General features: G+C 44.4%; 1 protein-coding gene and 1 long non-coding RNA gene across 3 annotated transcripts in view; one reads left to right on the top strand and one right to left on the bottom strand.

The window, feature by feature from the left end:
* Positions 1-19,146, top strand: part of LOC140332915 (uncharacterized) — a 146,684-nt gene that overhangs the window by 70,399 nt on the left and 57,139 nt on the right. The gene's annotated exons all lie outside the window — the stretch shown is intronic.
* Positions 555-19,146, bottom strand: part of TSHZ2 (teashirt zinc finger homeobox 2) — a 285,070-nt gene continuing 266,478 nt past the window's right edge. Inside the window, exon 12 of the mRNA XM_072414171.1 lies at positions 555-6,892. Within this exon, the coding sequence (XP_072270272.1) occupies positions 3,837-6,892 (3,056 nt within the window). The 3' untranslated portion in view covers positions 555-3,836. The remainder of the gene's footprint in view (positions 6,893-19,146) is intronic.

The raw sequence follows: 19,146 nt of genomic DNA, 5'->3' as shown, positions 1-19,146 counted from the left end.
CCTGTACCATGCCTGCAGTCTCTGACCGTCTCCTGTACAATGTCTGCAGTCTCTGACCATCTCCTGTACCATGTCTGCAGTCTCTGACCCTCTCCTGTACAATGTCTGCAGTCTCTGACCATCTCCTGTACCATGTCTGCAGTCTCTGTCTCCTATAACTTGCCTGCAATCTGTAGTTTCCAAACTTTACCTGCAGACTCTGACATGAAAAGTAGTCCTTAACTGGTGGGAAATCTATTTGTTCTTGGGAACCCTTGTCAGCCAATCATATTGGTCTGCTACCCTGTACATACGATGTGAGCAGTTTGAAAGAACTGTGCAGGTGTCATGGCCCCCCACCTCTCAGTACCAGCCCTGGGGGCGCAGTAATTTGGTTGGTTACCAGTAACCTGGATGTGGAGGCCTCTAAGTCAGTGAAGCCTGAGATGCGGTGACACCATTGGTTCGGTTGTCACTCATAGCCAAGCACCGACATACCATGTGAACATTGGTCATCCCCTCCCCATGCAGCCCTCTCATCTCCCCCAGATCTAATGAACGAGCCATGCACTCTCTGGTCATTAAAAAATAACAGTTTAATTAGTTGAACAGTAATATTCATTTCTGTAATCATTATAACCTGCTTAAATATGAATTGTTACAGCATTTCTATATTACAAAGTGAACAGACCCAGAATCTGCCCTCACAACATAAGATAGAACATTTTTCTTTAAGTTACATTTGCAGATCAGTGATAAATCTTCAGCAAGTTAACATCCCATAGAAAAAAAGCCGTCCTCGCCCTGGGCGTGTTAACGTCACCGAGAAAGATTTTCTCTGTTATTTGTGCTTCTCCCCCACTGCAAAAACCAGAATATTGCACTATATACAGGGAGGGCGTGTCAATAGACCTTGCCACGCCCCATGGACGCCGCCCACAAGGGGCTCATCAGGACATGGTGATAAAGAAAATGAAACTTCTAAAGCCTGGTGCAATGTGACATGGAACATGAAAGTAAATGGAAGTAATAACGGGAGTATCGATTGGCCAGATCAGAGATTTTTGGTTTATTTTGCTGTATGTTGGTAAAAAAAAATACCATTCTAGTAATTTGTCTATCGAATAATGATAAAATTGTTGTCACATGCAGCTGACGGTACTATAACCCCTGCAGTGTGTTTATTAGATAAATATGAAGGAGATTGCCACAAAGAAAACACCTATGCGTGAAGTTTCTGCAGGAAGCTGCAACTCTTCCAAGCCATTCAGTTGCATACGAGTCCCATCGTTAATCCATTTACTCAAATTACAGAGAAGCCCCTGCTATGGAACTATGAGACCAGGACCCTGCGGAACAGCAGCTTCTGAGGCTTTTCACACAGGGGTTTGTGATAAATCTCCACCAGAGGATCTCTGAAATCAGTGTGCCCCCTTGTGGCTGCAAGCAGGGGGTGACCGATGCAGCATCAGCTCTGGTAGTGACATTATCAACACATTTAAACTCATTCAGTAGTGGGACCCACAATGAGAAGGCAAAGCATGTTCATATTCAATCCGTGGATCTGTATGTTTGGCATCATCCCATTATATCATTGTAAAGTTTCTTACCTGGAGATGCTGCAGACAAGGCTTAACAATTGCATCAAATTTAGCAGCAGTGTTGTCAGCTTGCCATAAGAGCGCCCCCATCTGGTCAATGGCTGCAGGAGGCAATAAAGAGCCAACAAACAGCCCAGGGGCCAAATAAAAGAAAATATACTGACTGCTAGTTACTGTGGGGGGGGGGATTAGACAAGGCATACACTGTGCTATATTTTTACCTTAGAAGAAGGCATTGATTCAATCAAAAACACATGTGAAAAAGGGCAATTTCAATTTTTTTTATAACCCCTTTTGTGTTACGTGAATTTCGATAAGATATAATGAGAAATGATTGTTTATTATAGGTGGATGGTTCATAGATTACAAAATTATTTTCTACAGAATTTTGTACATGATGACATGATGCCAAACATACGGACAATGAAATGTTGGGTTCATATACAAAGTAAAGTGACTAAGTCATCAGAATAGTATGAGGGCCGCCATTGCCAATGTTCATTTCTGGACGGCCATGCTGATCTTTTGAACGAAGAGAGTGTTAGGAGACATCTCTTGACGCTCATTTCCAGCATGTTTGTTCTGGCTTGACTCCAGAAAGTATTCCAACCATTCACAGGCAGACCAAAAACCACAAATAAAGGTTCAGCAGTGGAAGCCCCCATTTTCCCATAAGAGAGTTATTTTTTGCCCTAAAAAAACTAGAAAGAAGGCAAATAACTAAAGAAGCCATTTCAACCCCATCTAGGAAGAAAGAAATTCTTTGAAATTTCCCTAAACTGATTGAATGTTTGAAAGGAAGCCGGGTTCATAAGTCATTGTATAAATGTCTACCATAGGGGTGAGCGGAGTTACCACTTTCTATCTAAATCCAAACATTTTTCCCTAAATGTGGGATGGAATGTGCAGGTATTGCCCATGGCAGTCACTCAAACCTCTTCTCTTACATTTACAAAAATCTTTTAAACACTATGGACCTGATATATTAAAGCTTTCCAAGACTGAAGAAGAGCATCGTGGGAGAACGTGGGTGATCCAGCAAACCTCCTGTGGTAAACTATCGCCTCCAGTCTTGGAGAGAGCCAATGAATCAGGCCCAATGTATCTTAATATATGGTCCATCTGTCTAAATACAATACAATGCCATACATAGATCACAACCACCAACCCCAGCTATTACGGGAGTACACTATATTGTCCGTAGGTCAGAAATTGCATCAACATTCCATATAATTTTCATTACAGCCAATGTAGGACATGAAATAATTGTTCTTATTGGAAAGGGACCTGGTGTGATAATTCATTCTGTAAGGGGCTCAGAACAACGAGGACTACACATATGCACCATTAGGCCAAAGGGTTGTGCACACCTGACCATCGTAGCTGGTTGCCCATCCAATATCAAAACCTGGGCCATGAAGTTCCTTCTTAGTTTTCCCAAAGATTTGGAAGTTCTTTTACACCAAACTTCTCAAAATTTCTCTTCATGGACCTGGCTTTGTGCACCTGAATCCAGTCATTTAGAGGGGTTTCCATGTACTTTTGGTCATAACTGGTTCATATGGAGCCCTTCCAGAAGGTCTGAACCCGTCTGCACAAAGATAGCCAAGGCCAAGAGTATAGAAATGGCACCTTACCAATACAGTGGTAGGACAAAGGTCTGACTTTCATGCTATATATTAAATAAAATTATCCATGGGGCTTGTGCATAGGCTGGTTGAGAAGAAGTTGATGTTCTGATACAAAAATCAACGCTCAGGGTAACAGCAGGTCCAAAACACACTACAGTATGGAATAGGCACCTATAACATTCTCTCCACATTAATAAACCTTGTAGTTTGTATTAGATCTGCGGTGCCATAGAGGGGACCCATTTGTCTCACCTGTGGCTGCGGCCAATCGGCCCGACTATCGTAGTATGAAAGTATTCTTAGCTCTTCATTCATCCTACAGACATAGGTCTGGTTATAGCTAAATTGGGAATAGTGGAGTTTCTATAGGATATGGTTTTAGCAGCAGCATAATATAAAAACCAAAAAAGAAAATGGCAAATCTGCATGTGGCGGGGGTCTCTAACCCACCAGAACATAATGCAATGTAGACCAGTATATACATCACCAGATATATATACACCAACATACACCTGACACTTCAATAGGTTTACTACTTCTATGAAAGCACACAAGCCCGTTCTGTTGGTTTCTGTACAGTTTAAAGAAAAAATATTAAACTAAGAATCAATGCATCATATACAAATTACTCCTCGTCAACCTCGACTACAAACTGTGAATGATGCTCTGGGGACTTGCTGTGTGTTTTGCTTAAGTGCAGCTTGACTGCGTGCTTGCTGGCAAATGTCCGACAACACAATTTACATTTAAACTTAGAGTCCGTATCGTCTTCTCCAGCTACAGGTTGGGGGGACGGCTGAACAGCTACTCGCGAGATTTCCTTTTCCTTGGTTTGCTGTTCTACAGCCAATCTGTTCATGTCTTTCATCTGGAATCCAAGATGGGTCTCTAAGTGGCCTATGTAGCTGGAGGGGGTTCTAAACTGAGATGCACAGTCACTACAGTAAAACACGGGGTGTCCTTTGTCCATGTTTTTCAAAAATTTTGTCCCGCCAGTCTTCCGAAGCTGGTACTTGACGTTGGCCAACCAGTGGCTGATCGTTGTCATGGACAGTCCAGTAAACTTTGATATCTGCATCCGTTCTTGGGGTCCAAGGTCCGATAACAAATATTTCCCCTCCGAAGTCTGGAAGAGACTGGAGGCAAACTGGGCTTGTAAAATGAGTAGATGTTGAGGATTCCAGTTAGATTGCCTTCCCTTTCTTTTATGTAGTGAAGTGACCTCCGTGGTGACTTCATCAATGCGCCTAGAGTCCATGTCTAGCTTCATGGAGCCCATTCGTCCAGAAGATACATGCTTTGGGGTTGTAGCTTTTGGAAGAATTTTTACCATATCAGCTATATCTGACAGAGCATGTTTTTGAGGCGGAGATGTGCAAGACTGGGCTTTAGCAGACTCAACCTTTTTATTCTTAGATTTGGTGAGGTCAATGGGCTGGTCGTTGGCTTCAAATAAATATTTAGAAGTAGATCGTGGTGGAGTAAGACATACAGCTGGTTTCTCCACCCGGGTCCCAGTGGATTTCTGAAACATGGCGACCAAGTTAGTGGAATTTGAACATCCAGGAGACCTCAGTGATTCTGAGGCTTTTCCTAGGTGATTGTTTAGAACAGACTGCAAAGCACTGAGGGGATTCACACATGGAATATCGGGGGAACAATTTGCTGAACTCCTTAGTGCTGAACAATCTTCATTTCCCGGTGAAGACTCTAAAGGCTCCAGGAACTTTGATTTCTCCTTCTCACAATTCGGTTTAGTTTTTTCTTCTGGTTTTGATAGTAAGTTGTTTGGTTCTTTTCTCGTCTCCAGCAAGTCTTCCGTTTTGGGCGACTCTTCATTCTTGTCTGTTGGAATTACATCCATCTTAATTTCTTTTGTTGCTTCTTTTTCTGATTCTGCATCCTCAGATTCCTCTTTAAATTGTGTAGATTGGGGTTCAAGAGGGGAATTTGAAGGGAGAGGCACAGACTTGCATTTAGGAGCAATGGGCCTAAACTTATTTGAGAAGGAGGGCCTCATCTGCATTACTTGAGAATTAAGGGACATGGATGGTTTTACTACATCTGAGATTTGGTATGCAGCATGGATGCTGGGATATGCACTCCAGCTCGGAGTTCCATTTTGGGCCTTATTAATTGCTGAGGTTACTGTGTTTTCTAAAGATTTCAGAATGTCACCTCCTTCTTTAGAAGCATCTTCCAAATCTTCTTCTCGTAAATATTGGTATTTCAACGTTGGATCCAAAGGCTTCTCTAGAGCATCTTTATGTTCATCGCTAGTGTCTGCTTTTTCATCTTTGTTACCATCTTCTGCGTTGTCAGCTTTACATTCTTTGCTGGTCATCATTTCGGATGTTGATCCCCCAGAAGGGGAGCTTGCAGATGGCTTTGACTGGCTGTCACTCGACGGGGAATCCGAGAGGGACTGCATCTTTTCTACAGCTAGTGGGTCCAAGACCAGCTGCTTGCCCTTTTTTGAGGCTGAATTAGTAACTTTCAAGAAATGTCCAGTGACCATCATGTGGGTGGTGAGCTGCTGCAAAGTGTCGTGAGAACTACCACATTCCATGCACTTTAGAATTTGAGACTTGCAGGCTTCAAACTGCCAGGTATAGCTGGCTCCATTCTGATACCCATAGCGGTTGTTGGAGGACAGCTGGGTATTGGAGTTCTTCTGCGTGCTACAGTGTTCCACAAAGGAACCTGTGGTGGAGTCCGGGGAGCAGGGTCGGGTCACCTCGAAAACACGTTTTTTTGTAGAGGAGACCATTTTAGATGAAATGCTTGGAATGGGTTCCTTTAAAGGCACTTTTTGGTAATGTTTTGTTTTTATCATGTGGACACTTAGATCTTGGAGCGAGTCAAATGAGTCACCACAAAACATGCATTTTAAAACTTTCTGTGCGTCCTCTTTGTCCATGTCCTGAAATGCCCTTTTTCTAGGCTTTGAGTAACTGGCTGGTCTGTGCTTGTCTTTCTTATGGTTGTCATCTTGATAATGGCCCGTTTCATTCATGTGCACGGTCAGTTCCACTAGGGTATCATAAGCAGCACTGCACTGCCTACAACGAAACCTGCTGGCACCTGTGAAAACTGTGTTGTACATTTTGGAGTTCTGACGGTACAGCTGGACAGAGCTGAACAGGTTTGGTTTGGAAATGGATTTTGCAGGTAGGTTTTGCTGTAAACTTTTTGAAAGGGCATCCTGATGCCAGTCAAAGTCTCCTTTATTGTTTCCATTGCGGCCCTCGCACGTTTTTCTCTCGGCCTGAGGCACCTTAAGACTCAGTCCTAGGTTTGTCCAATAGGAGTCAGACAATATGTTGGCATAGGACATCTTCATTTTATTGATGCAGTCCTGCGACTCTGCCTGCGGCCTGGGTTGTTGGTTTGTTTTTTGGTCCTGAGCATCTTTAGGAGATGATAAGCTTTTCATGTCCGCCACCTGGTCGCTGGCATCACTTAGTAACGATTCGTTTTCTCCATCTTGGTTGCACGTGTGACTTGCTGGGGAGTCATGGAAGCTCATGCTTCTTTTTGGGGCCCCAGCTACCTCTTGTTCATCATCGGTGGGGGAGTACGTGCTGTCCTGGAGATGGGCAGTGGAGGTGCTATCATCATCTTCCTCCTCTTCATCTTTTATGCTGTCTCCTTTCAAGTCCTCTTCGTCTTGGAAGTAACCTGAAGATGGAACAACATACAAGGTTAACACACATTCTCTTTTGTTTGGTGTTACATAACAAGAAAATGCCTAAATCTAATAAAAAGCATGCACCAGAAACATTATTTTATTGTAATGGTAAGGGACAAATTATACAATAAAATCTATACCATTTTTATGTAAAAAGAGCATATTTCAAAGAGCTGAAGATGTTAAATATTTCAGGCAGGCAGGGAAGAGGACTCGCTTTATACAATTATCGCACTCGGTAGAAATTTGTTTATGTGCTTGTTGTTAGAAGTGATTGAGTCATAATCATAGGACAGTGCAATATAATGGAGGGTGGGCATGGAAAAAGGAGAAAATGAAGATCAGCGATTTGTAAGGAATTACATATCTTGTGGTAGGTACTGAGAGCCGTACATTGTGATGGCGGGGCAGCAGGCCAGCAATATGATACGGCCATTCTAAGACCTTGGATCCATTGTGTGTTAGAGACGAGTCGGACATGCATGCACAATGTGACCGTCTCACAATGTCTCCTGGCATGGATCTCCTCTAACAAGAAGGCTTGTAGTTCAATGAGTGTTACTGGTTAAGACCATAGAAAAGGAAGCTTTGTGTACACAGCTCCCATCAGTAAAAAATATTACTCCCTCCCAAAGTCTGCTGGGAATCTGACACTTATGATGGTGTCCTTCTCCTGCATTCAGACGCTTCTCCCTCTGATTTTGACATCACTTTAGGAGAAAGTAGTAAGATGAAGGGAGAACCGGGAAGAGATCAGTGTTGCAGTAATTTCTGCCATGACCTGATTTTATACTTTGCATCTTTGTGTTGCCCTGTAAAGCACTTTGTTTGCTGCTCTTCATTTTGTACCCCAGATTCAGTGGTCTGCAAGGCATCTATATTGCAGCGCAGCACAATGCACATGGCAGATGCACAAAGAATTTATGTCATTCATTAGGCTATCAGAGGTCAATTTTGTTACACGAAAGGTAAACATAAAAAAGAAACATTTCAGGATTTATTTCACAGACATGTTTTCTTGCTCTTCATTCCCAGGCAGGGACGCTTTCACACATTTCAGGGTATTGACGGGGAACAATGCACTTTGCAGCCTTTGAAGCCGCGCCGTATATTTGTCTGAAAGATCCAGTGGAGGTCGGCTCACATCAGACAAATGTTTAGTGTTATCACAGAAAGCCACAAAAGCTGGAATTTCATCAATATTTCACAACAGCCTTGGGGAAATTGTAGATTGCACTGCTGCAGGGCAGCTAATGGAAACGCACACTAGGGTTTTGTACGTTTAAAATCAGCAACCAACCAGAGAAAAAAAATACCTTTCAATTCTTAAAATCAAACAAAAGTGAAAATCGGATGAAAGAGGTGGAGGTTAGTCCTACATGGAGCTAATACTTTCCATGTCATTGTGAGGGGTTCATACATCGGGAGCTGTCACATGGATGGGTATTGGGTTGGGAAGATGAGAGTCGGGATTGGAAATAATTAGCCTGCATGTCAATGAACACGACGGGCTATGTTTGGTTTTGTGGGCCCTATATAGTGAGCTTACACTTAACTTTGGTGCATTCCAACCCCAAATCTAACAGACCCGACACCTCACTGATAACTGCTTCTCATGCTTGTTGGTGCTAACATGGCCACCCAAAAACTTGCACAAGATGCCTTGATCTGGCATTGATGAGAATATGTTTTGGACAATATCAACCACTAAAGTCCCAATACATGGAGAAAGATGCAAACAATTATAATCCAGGAATAACAAATGTGTCTTGTGTTACCTATTGGCAGGTATGACCAGAGCAATTTATCACACAGAAATGGTAGGTGTACCATGGTTTAGTCTGCAGATGGGACCGCCTTACCATTATGTATCCCTCTGATTTGGCTCTTTCATTGTACGGCGTCGGGGCGATCAGTAAAAATGAATACACTTCTGATGACTGCAACGTGTCAGAAGAGCTGACAAGTTTATGTAATTTAATGACAGATCCATCAAGTTCAGATGAACGTATGGCAGGGCAGAGCCGTTTCACAATTTTATTAGCTCTAAATCCCTGCCATGAAAGGTAATATGTTTTAATTGACCTATAAAAACGCTCCGATTCAGCGGCTGTCCTCCAGGAAGACTGATGTGATTAATGCTCCGTCGGGAGAGAGTGATGGCCGACTTGGGGCCATGATAAAAACAGAACAAAGCTGGGATGTGCGGCCAGCTGCGTTCTGTCCAGAGCTGCCCCTTCTAAGGGTTTCTGTATTGCTCACCAGCCCTGTAGGTTGTCACCTACTTACCATGAAGGGTATTACAACAATTGTGATCAACCAATCAAACACTAAAAGTCACAGCTAGCAGAAAAATTTACACCCACCCATAAGGTCACACCCAGCTTTCCAGGTGATGTAAACCTGAAATCACGTGTTCTGGGCTTCCACATACGGATAAGTTATCTGTGAAATGCAGGAAGAGTCAGGTGAAGAATTGGAGGCCTGTAAACACTTGCTATAGTCTCAGTGATGTCACTGGACAACATGGCTGCCCCACGGCCTCCTCCATCAGGGTGGTCGTGTGACTTTATAGCGCTGTCGCTCTGTTAGATTGATGGTGCGCCAGAAACCGGCTTCCTGTCCTTGTCTATGATCATTGCAAACAATATTGTATCAGCAGTGAAGCTCCTGGAGGGAAAGCAGAGATTAATTTAGTTTATGTGTTATGGGAGTGCTGCTTCTCGGTCCCACGCAGGTACAGTGTGCGCTGCCATCGCTGGGACTCCTGACAAATGACGCCAGTGATTAATGAGTGCAGCGTGCTCATCACTCTTTTGTTCTGCAATCATGTAGGAAAAGCCTTTCTTCCTCCCTGCAATGAATTGTTAGTTTCTGGCATCAGGTAAAAAATGGCACTTGCGTGTTTGGCGCCATTGTGCATCTCTTGCTGAATTACGGACCATCAGTGCGCTATTACACCGCGTGTGTGGCCACGTCTCCTGGGGAGGAGAATAACAGCCCTCTCCCATTGAGAATGAATGCAAGGGGTGGGATGTCATGTAACGATATGGAGATGGAGGGTAATGATCGGGAACACTGAGGGATCATTCCTATAGCAAGGATAATACACTAGATGTAGATTCTTTAGGAAATTAGTCATTGCTCACACCAGGAAGCAGCTCCAGTCCTGGAGACAAGAGGCCCCAATGGTGAATATTATAAATGTATCTTCTATAACTACATTGGTTTAAATCTGAATCCAGTGATCATGCATCAGTTGTTACACCATGCCTTCCACCATGTTGGAGAGCCTCGGGGACTGACGTTCTCCACCCAAATAACTACTGCACTTTCCCTGTGTTCTCCTATAGCTGGCCAACAGTTGTCTATGTTGTACCCTCTGTGACCACCATGTTGGTGTGTAGACCGCTAGGTCCACTCTATGAAGATTTCTTGCCGTATACAATAAAATGATAAACTCTAGAATCAGAATGCAAAAGGAAAAGCATTTCAATTCACAGTTACTTTGCGTGATGAAGGAGTTAAATACCGCCAGCCAGTAAACGAGGAGCGACAGTCAGGTCAGCCCATCACGTCACCTTTGATATGAGGAATATAATTTCTTTAAAAACCAATATGACCTAATTTACAGAGCGATGGACGCAGAAGGCCGGTCAGCTGCTTAACACATCTACGCAGACTGCAGCATGGGGAGGCCAAAGTGGAATTTCAATGATTATCCTTTACATTTAAAATTCTAATATTTGCCCCGTTAGAGCTGTAGTTCATCTGCGGGACTTACAGAGTATAATATCCATCTCATTATAGTGCGCGTAGATCATAGACCCAGGGAAGGAGAATGAGACGAGAGAGGGCCGTTGGTGGTGTGATCTGTATTGAAGTATATGGCATCTCATGGCTGCACCGGAGGGGGACCGATCCTCAATATAATCAATGTACAGATGCCAGAGCATGCAGGCACCCACAGCAGCTTCACTTACTGCCAGCTAGGGGAACCGTAGGAACTGTACCCAGTGCCAAAGTCTATTAAAGCAGGTAGAAGGGGGAGGGGTTACTGCTATAAAGAGGAGGAGGGGCAGGAGTTCTGGAGAAAGAATTACTGCTATAAGGGGGGGGGGTCACTGTTATGGATAAGGAGGGGTTACTGCTATGAGGGGGAGGGGTCACTGCTTTAGAGGAGGAGAGTTACCCCTATAATGGGGAGGGATCACTGTTCTGCAGGGGGTTACTGCTATAAAAGGGGGGGGTGGGTTCTAGAGGAGGAGATGGGGTTACTGCTATAAAGGGGAGGGGTCAATGGTAAGGATGGGGAGGGGTTACTGCTATGAAATGGGGGAATCATTGCTATGGAGGAGGAGAGGTACTGCTATAACAGGGATGGATCACTGCTCTGCAGGAGGCGGGGTTACTGCTATAAAAGGGAGGAATCACTGCTTACTGATTGGATCCCTTGTAAGTTGTAAATATAAATAGGAGCTATTGAGCTCAGTGTACAATTCCAGCAAAGTCAGAAAAGAGAACATGAAAAGTAAATGAAAAGAAACCAAGAGCTCCACCTGTTGGCTAGAAGCAGACTACAGTCTATTTGCAATATTTTAGATTTATCTGATATATGTGTATGACATAGTATTTTAGTGTGCAGTTCATCTGGTATAAACAACACAACACAAACTTTTGATGGGGTCCGGACTTCCCATTACTTTGAATCCACATAACCTCCAACCTATAGACTGACCTTGCAGCCTATTTATAGGACAAGCATTGCAGATATATATGAAATCTGTCCATCTATGGCTAGCGTTCAGTTCTACAACCAATCAGATTGCAGTTGTACATTTCAATCTGCTTTGTGTCTGGCTCGGTGTATCCTTTGTTGCTGGAGCGGCACAGAGGCTGCAATGAAAACCTCTTTCAGCCAAACACATTACAGTAAATACAATTCACAAATGTAGTTTTATGTCCCATAACTGCACTGCTCCTGCCGCTGTTATTAATGTCTGTCAGATCTATTTATCCAGCTAGCACTGACAGCGCCGGGTCTGCTATCTAAATTTCCATCATAAATAAGTCAGGAATATGCAGGCTTTACTAAACCTTGCAGCAGCCGGGTACACACCGCACAGGAGCGCCCTGAATGTTCAGCAATCGTTGGTTAGGGGGCGGCCGGTTCATCACATGGAAAGGCCAAACCAACTCGCAGAATGGAACCAAACAGAATATTGGGGAACCACAGACGAGGGCACAAACGTTTCCTTTCATGTCTGTGTAAAATTAGTTTACAGGTTGTATGATGTGCAGTGCAGAACGGGAGGGAAGTTTAATTACACCCGATACAGATAAGATTCTGAAGTTGTATTAGGCCAGAATTAGGCCTTGATGTTCCGTATTTTAGAAGTTGTGAAGTACCCGCCGTCTCTGCGGTTCTAATCACAAACTATTTTCCTAAGTGCTGAAAAAGTTCGCCATCTAAACATAAAGAGCTTTTAATCTATTCATTTGCTGAGCCGAAGCTTTTAGAGCGCCGACTTGAAAAGAGCAGATTATAGCCTAGACCGGCGGTGTACGGCGATGCGGGAATAGCGAGCGCTGCGCACAGGACGATCAATCACCCCACTTTCATAACATACAAAACACAGCACAGTTTTCACAATAAGGAGAATGAATACCATGCCATGATTAATACACATTACCACCATGCAGGTTGTATACCGCCGGGTTCACTGTACGAGCAGGGAAAATGTTACCTCGTACATGTATAAGTGAGGATTATTTCCTATAAAAGCAAATAACAACATAAAGCTATACCAAATGCCATACTTATGTAATAGAAAGCCGCCATGTTACTGGAGCGGAGACCATGGTGCCATCTAGTCAGTGATTATAGACTATGGTAGAAGAGCGCCAAAAACCAGGCCACCAATTCCAACACACACTGCCATTGGTGGATAATACCTAATCTATGACAACCTCATCTATCCACATTCTAACCAATAAGATGACTACAGGCTTATTATGAGACAATATTGTGTTACTTTTCTGGTGTTCTCATACCCCCCATGAGTGTGGAGGGTATGACAGTGACAGTATGTGCAAGAGAGGAGTGCGGAGGGTATGACAGTGACAGTATGTGCAAGAGAGGAGTGCGGAGGGTATGACAGTATGTGCAGGAGAGGAGTGTTCAGGATATGACAGTGGGCAAAATATGCAGGAGAGGAGTGCAGAGGGTATGACAGTGACAGTATGTGCAGGAGAGGAGTGCAGAGGGTATGACAGTATGTGCAGGAGAGGAGTGCGGAGGGTATGACAGTATGTGCAGGAGAGGAGTGTGCAGGATATGACAGTGACAGTATGTGCAGGAGAGGGAGTGCGGAGGGTATGACAGTATGTGCAGGAGAGGAGTGTGCAGGATATGACAGTGACAGTATGTGCAGGAGAGGAGTGCGGAGGGTATGACAGTGACAGTATGTGCAGGAGAGGAGTGCGGAGGTTATGACAGTATGTGCAGGAGAGGAGTGTGCAGGGTTTGGCAGTGGGCAGTATGTACAGGAGAGGAGTGTGCAGGGTTTGGCAGTGGGCAGTAAATGCAGAATTCTCCTTTAATAACCAGAAATCAATATTGTGAGCTATGCAGAGACTCCTCGCCCTCCCACACCTGTAAACAATGCCACCGCTTCCCCGGTTCCGTGTTTCCGATTACCGTATCTCTTGCAGGCTAAACCTGTAACAGCGCTATGGATTTTCTATAGAGGAGTCGGTGGCTGTAAATCACGGCTCGGGAAGGGGTTAACGGCAGTGACTGACAACCCTTCCGTATGATTTACAACCTGGAGCCCCATTGTGAAACGACTGCGTGATGGATGATCCCAAAAGTCTGCAAGTGCCCATAAATCATGTCTTTGAATCATTGACAGAGATAGAGGAGGTGCAGGCAGCCGCATGGCATTGACATCCATTTTCCCAATAATGTGCATTGACAACTTACAATACACAGCCTTAATTAAAAAAGTGAGATGTGGAAACGTTTCACCTTTCCTGGATCTGGAGCTCGGAGGACGGAGCTGAGCCAGGCGTGTTTAACCCTTTCATGAATGACCAGAACAGCACACCTGGATCTCCTCCCCAGGGCCCAGAATAAAGGGGTCACCATGCCAGGTCACAAGGTGCTACAGTTCTTCTAAATGGTGACCTGTACCCATGTATGAACATTTCCTTCTCTGTATCCCATGGTTTCTATAGTTCTGCAGGTACAATGTTAGGATGAAGGGGGTCAGAGGCTCATTACAGGGGGTCAGGGGAATATTACAAGGAGGGATATGACTGAAATTAACATAAAGCTAAAAACAAAAAAAAAATTAGTTTCCCAGTGCTGGCTGCATTCATGTTCTTCTCCCCCCAACACTTCCTGTGCCAAGGTGTCTCCATTTATTTGTATCTATAGAGGCAGCCATGGTTGTCACACAAGTTGGACCCCAAACATGTCTGCTTTTGTTTCTTTTAAGTGCACAGAAAATTACAAGGACACTTCCATTCTGGCAGTGCCAACAGTTCCCTTTCCCATGGGGGTGAAGTGGCCAATTGTAGGGCTTCTTTAGGGGTTATATTGCAATGTTAGGGGTAGGTGCTGATGTTTGACCAGAAGGCCTGGCTTGTTATCGGTATTTTCATTAATTTCAGTAAGGTTAAGGTGAGAGCTCCGTGCAGCTCATTGGAGTTCCTCCACACCAAACCCATCAATCTGCTCTTTATAGTGCGGGGTTTGTACACAAGTGAATGTTGTGGTGGAAGAGTAAAGGACAGAAGACAATTGTGTAAATCTGTCTTTATATGTTGTAGCATTAGCGGACCTTTCATAGGAGGCACCTGAACTCCATTGTTTGCAGGGGGTTCATACTTTTGTATGATATCTTGTGATCTGTACAGAGGGCAGTGTTCTCCCCGGCCCCTTTTAGCTGGGCGCACCACCCGGCACTTTTCGGTGACCACCTGGCTGTTTTTGGCTGGTTACTGAAGAGTTGGGTCACAATACCCACCCCGCCACCCGCCTACAATTTCTTACCACCCAGCTTAAAAAATATTCTGGGTTAAACACTGGAGGGGAATATTTTCCAGCCCATTTGTGATGGATATTTTGAACTCTACTTTCCCACAACTTGTTTTATAGGGTTTCTCATTCCATTATTTGTGGTTTATATTGGAATTCCTAATCGAGAGCAGAATCCAGGTGACATTCATTCCTGCCTGAAGACATTCTCTCTGTCAAGTCAGAAATATGATTTAATGAATGAGAGATTCACCGCACTTTGAACAGTCATTTAACTGACAGATTGAGCGTCTAGCTGTGCGCCAAACCGGCTACCTGGCTGCAGTTGGCAGACTGTTTTGGCAATGGCAGCCAGTGTGTTGGTACATATGTACCGGGTAAGATATGCCGTTACACGGATCTGTGTGCCAGGCACGTCAAACCATCAGAAAGCAGACGGAGAGCTACGTATGCAAACCGACAATCACACGTTTCAGCAGGGCTGAGTGCTCTGTTAAAGGGACATCATCCCCAATCAGAAAAGGCCTATGGTGCATGGAACTACAAATACCAGCATGCCACATTCACATCTCTTTATAATATTAGGCACCAGGCCTCAATAATAATGGGATCTTCTAATTCATCCCAATGGTGTTCAGCAGGGTTGGGGTCAGGGCTCAGAGCAGGACACTCGAGTTACTTCACACTAAGCTGGTGACCCCATGTCTTTATGTACCCCGGGGCACAGACATGGGGGAGCAGAAAACCTCCTCCCTAAACTGTGACCGCTTGTCCCCATTCCCCATTGTGGCAACCAGACTCCTGCACTTTGCTTCGGGCTCTTTTCTCTGGTTTGGAGGGCGGATTGTGTACATCCGGCCAGAAAGGTGCATATTATCCCCTCGTTGGGCTGATTGCTGTCTGGGATCCATATTGTGGCAGGCGGCCGGCGGTGCACTTTCCGGAGAAGTGACACTGCTATTCGTTCTGACAGGCGGCATGCGAGGCGAGATGAAGTGGCGCTGTTCAACATACTAATACTTACAGCAGGCACAGAGCCATTATGTACCCGGCACTCGCTAAACAGGATCTTATCCACCTGGGAGACGCTGAATCTGGATGTGTTCCTGACATTTGGGTCAGGCATAGGAGCGGAGCAAATTACAAACTGCTATTGGCGGCACTTCCGCCTGCCAGGGGCTTCATCCTGGAAACTGCTCCCTGGACTGTGACAATATAAAGGGTCGCTCTGCTTCAAACTATATTTCGGGGTCTGGCTGGGGGCTTCAACTTGAGTTCTTGAGAAAACCTTAAAAAGACACTGAAGCTTTTCTGCTTCAGAAGAAGGAGGGAGAATGATGCCAGGCAATAAATAATGTATAGGAGGGCTTATTGTTTTATATACATGGCCTGGAAAGTCCCTACCATTAGTAGGGGCAATGGTATGATCTGGGGTGCCTGTGGGGGCAGTGTTATGATCTGGGGTGCCTGTGGGGGCAGTGTTATGATCTGGGGTGCCTGTGGGGGCAGTGTTATGATCTGGGGTGCCTGTGGGGGCAGTGCTATGATTTGGGGTGCCTGTGGGGGCAGTGCTATGATTTGGGGTGCCTGTGGGGGCAGTGCTATGATTTGCGGTGCCTGTAGAGGCAGTTTCATGATTCAGATGCCTGTGGGGGCAGTTTATAATTTGGGGTGTCTGTGGGTGCAGTATTATATTTTGGGGTGCCTGTGGGGCAGTGTTATAATTTGGGGTGCCTGTGGGGGCAGTGCTATGATTTGGGGTGTCTGTGGGGGCAGTGCTATGATTTGGGGTGTCTGTGGGGGCAGTCTTATGATCTGGGGTTGCTTCAGTTGCTCAGGTCTGGGTTCAGCATTGTTATGTGCCCAAAATATAGGTCAGCTGCCTCTCTGAATATAAAGAATGACCGGTTTGGTTTTCCCATCAGTGGATATTTTCTTCATATTCCAGGGTACCATTGTCAGGATTTATCGGGGGCAGATTGTGAAAGAGTGGTTCAGGGAATATGAGACATCATTGTCACCCAAATATTGTCCAGACCTGAACCCCATGGGGAATCTTTGGGATAAGCTCCAACCCTCCCATCATCAATACGGGATCTTTGGGAAAATCCTGGACAGATTCTGCAATTTGGACAGAAATAAATGTTGTGACATTGCATAAGTTTATCGAAATGATACCAAGGTGAATGTGTGCCGGAATCAAAGCTTAAGGCAGTGTGTGACTTTTCTGACCAGGCAATGTATAAACAATTCACTATCATTTACAGATGTTTTCAGATGGAACAAATCCGCACCAGGCGGGGCCGATGACACCTCTGACAACTGTCAGAAGTCAGATTGATTGGTTGCTGCAAAGAACACGTTGACTTTTGGTGCAGTATTTCTCATAAGTCGTGCCCAGAACATCGCAATGTAATGATGTAATACACATATGTTATGTTGGCTATCAGTCACTTATGTGATGGGGCCCCTAAATCTCCGGCATTACTTCTCCTAACCCCTTCCAAAGAGTGCACATTACATATATCAGTTTTATTCTATCTTTAGATGGGTACAAGCCCACAAAACTCCCTATGTAGTGATCACACTGTCTGTACAACTGCACAGGGGTCCTCTGGGATGTGGGGCCCAATAACACAAAATGAAGATTGGTGGGGATTGGAGGGTTGCAGTGACCTGGACTCTTCATAATACTCTCCAGTGAGGTCTGGTTATAGGAATGGCTCCTGATTCTTCAATAACACATGTTGCACCCAGAATCACAGGTGAGCAAATAATCATAGAAAGGAACACAAATAGGAAGATTGCAATGACCTAGCAGAACATCACAGAGATATAAAATAAGAACACAAACTATGCATACAGAAATATTGGTAATAAGCCATGTGTGTAACCTTTAACTCTTCCCCTGCCTGGGGGTCTGTGCACGCAATGCTTAGACTTGTAGTTCCACACACAGACGCTTCCCCCGGCACATGAACCATTCCCAGGAAGGTTCAGCGACAATCCGGCATTATTTAAATCCCAGCGAAGGGGCACATCATAGGAGACCACCCAGCTCGCTGGGAACAGCACATGACAAAATGATAGCGCTCACTTCCCCGGATCATTGTACTGTTATTCTTGGATAAAAAGTAAAGCAAATAGCAGCCAATTGCTCAGCCCAGTGGAAACAAAGGCCCATCAAGTCATTTATCAAGGCTCAGACAAGCAGCTTGCTTTAAATTCCAACCTCTGTGCTGTTAGAGGAGCCTGAAAGCCATAACACCCAATAATATTCCAAATGACAAATGAGAGCGCTGTCTGCCGTCCCCGGGGCAATCGATACAACGCACACAGACATCTGGGAATATTGACACGGCACAGGACAACGTCTTCTTCTGCTGGAGTCCATACACGTTATTAAAATAAAATGTGTTCAACAAGGAGAGCCGCAGCCTGCTAATCCTGCACAAAGCTGACGGTCGTCTCCAAATTCCGGGGACAAAGCCCTCATTATTGGTCAGACCTCAGACAACCTTCCTAAATTTATTTCATCGGACATTTGTGTTTATTTACTTAGATGTTTGTAGTTTAGTCTGGGTTTAGAGAAAATAAACAATGTGGGACAGCTACTACAACAGGAAATGAGCGAAAATCTCCCCACTTCCTATATAACAAAGTCATTCTCCCGCATTATACACATTACATCCTAATTATTATTATTATTAACCGGGATTTATATAGCGCCAACATATTACGCATTCACTGCACTATAACATTCCTTCACAATGGATCTCATGTACTGCTTGCAGCTTTTATTTTTGTATGAAAGGAACTGATTGGCTGTTACTGCAACCCAGGGACACTGTTCATGTAGTACCAAACTGACCTGTAGAGGGCACTGTACAACTCTAGATGTCTGAAGACACTAACTCAGGGCAATAATACAAATGTGTGGCAATGAAATTCCTATGCAAAAATATAAAGCTGGATGAGGCATTTCCATTATCAGCCATTTCTAAGTCTGTAAATATATCAGGAATTTCAGACATGTAATAGTTAGGGGGGACTGAAATACAAATTCTTTGATAGGTAAAAAAATAGCACCTGTGCATTTAATAATCTGAATGGATGATGTTCACATACCATAGCCATATAGATACCTGTGAAGGTCAGGTGTTCACATACCATAGCCATATAGATACCTGTGAAGGTCAG

This window comes from Pyxicephalus adspersus, chromosome 6, assembly GCF_032062135.1.
Source record: "Pyxicephalus adspersus chromosome 6, UCB_Pads_2.0, whole genome shotgun sequence".
NCBI lineage: Eukaryota > Metazoa > Chordata > Amphibia > Anura > Pyxicephalidae > Pyxicephalus > Pyxicephalus adspersus.
Note: the sequence above shows the minus strand (reverse complement) of the source record. Positions and strands in the feature narration are given on the sequence as shown.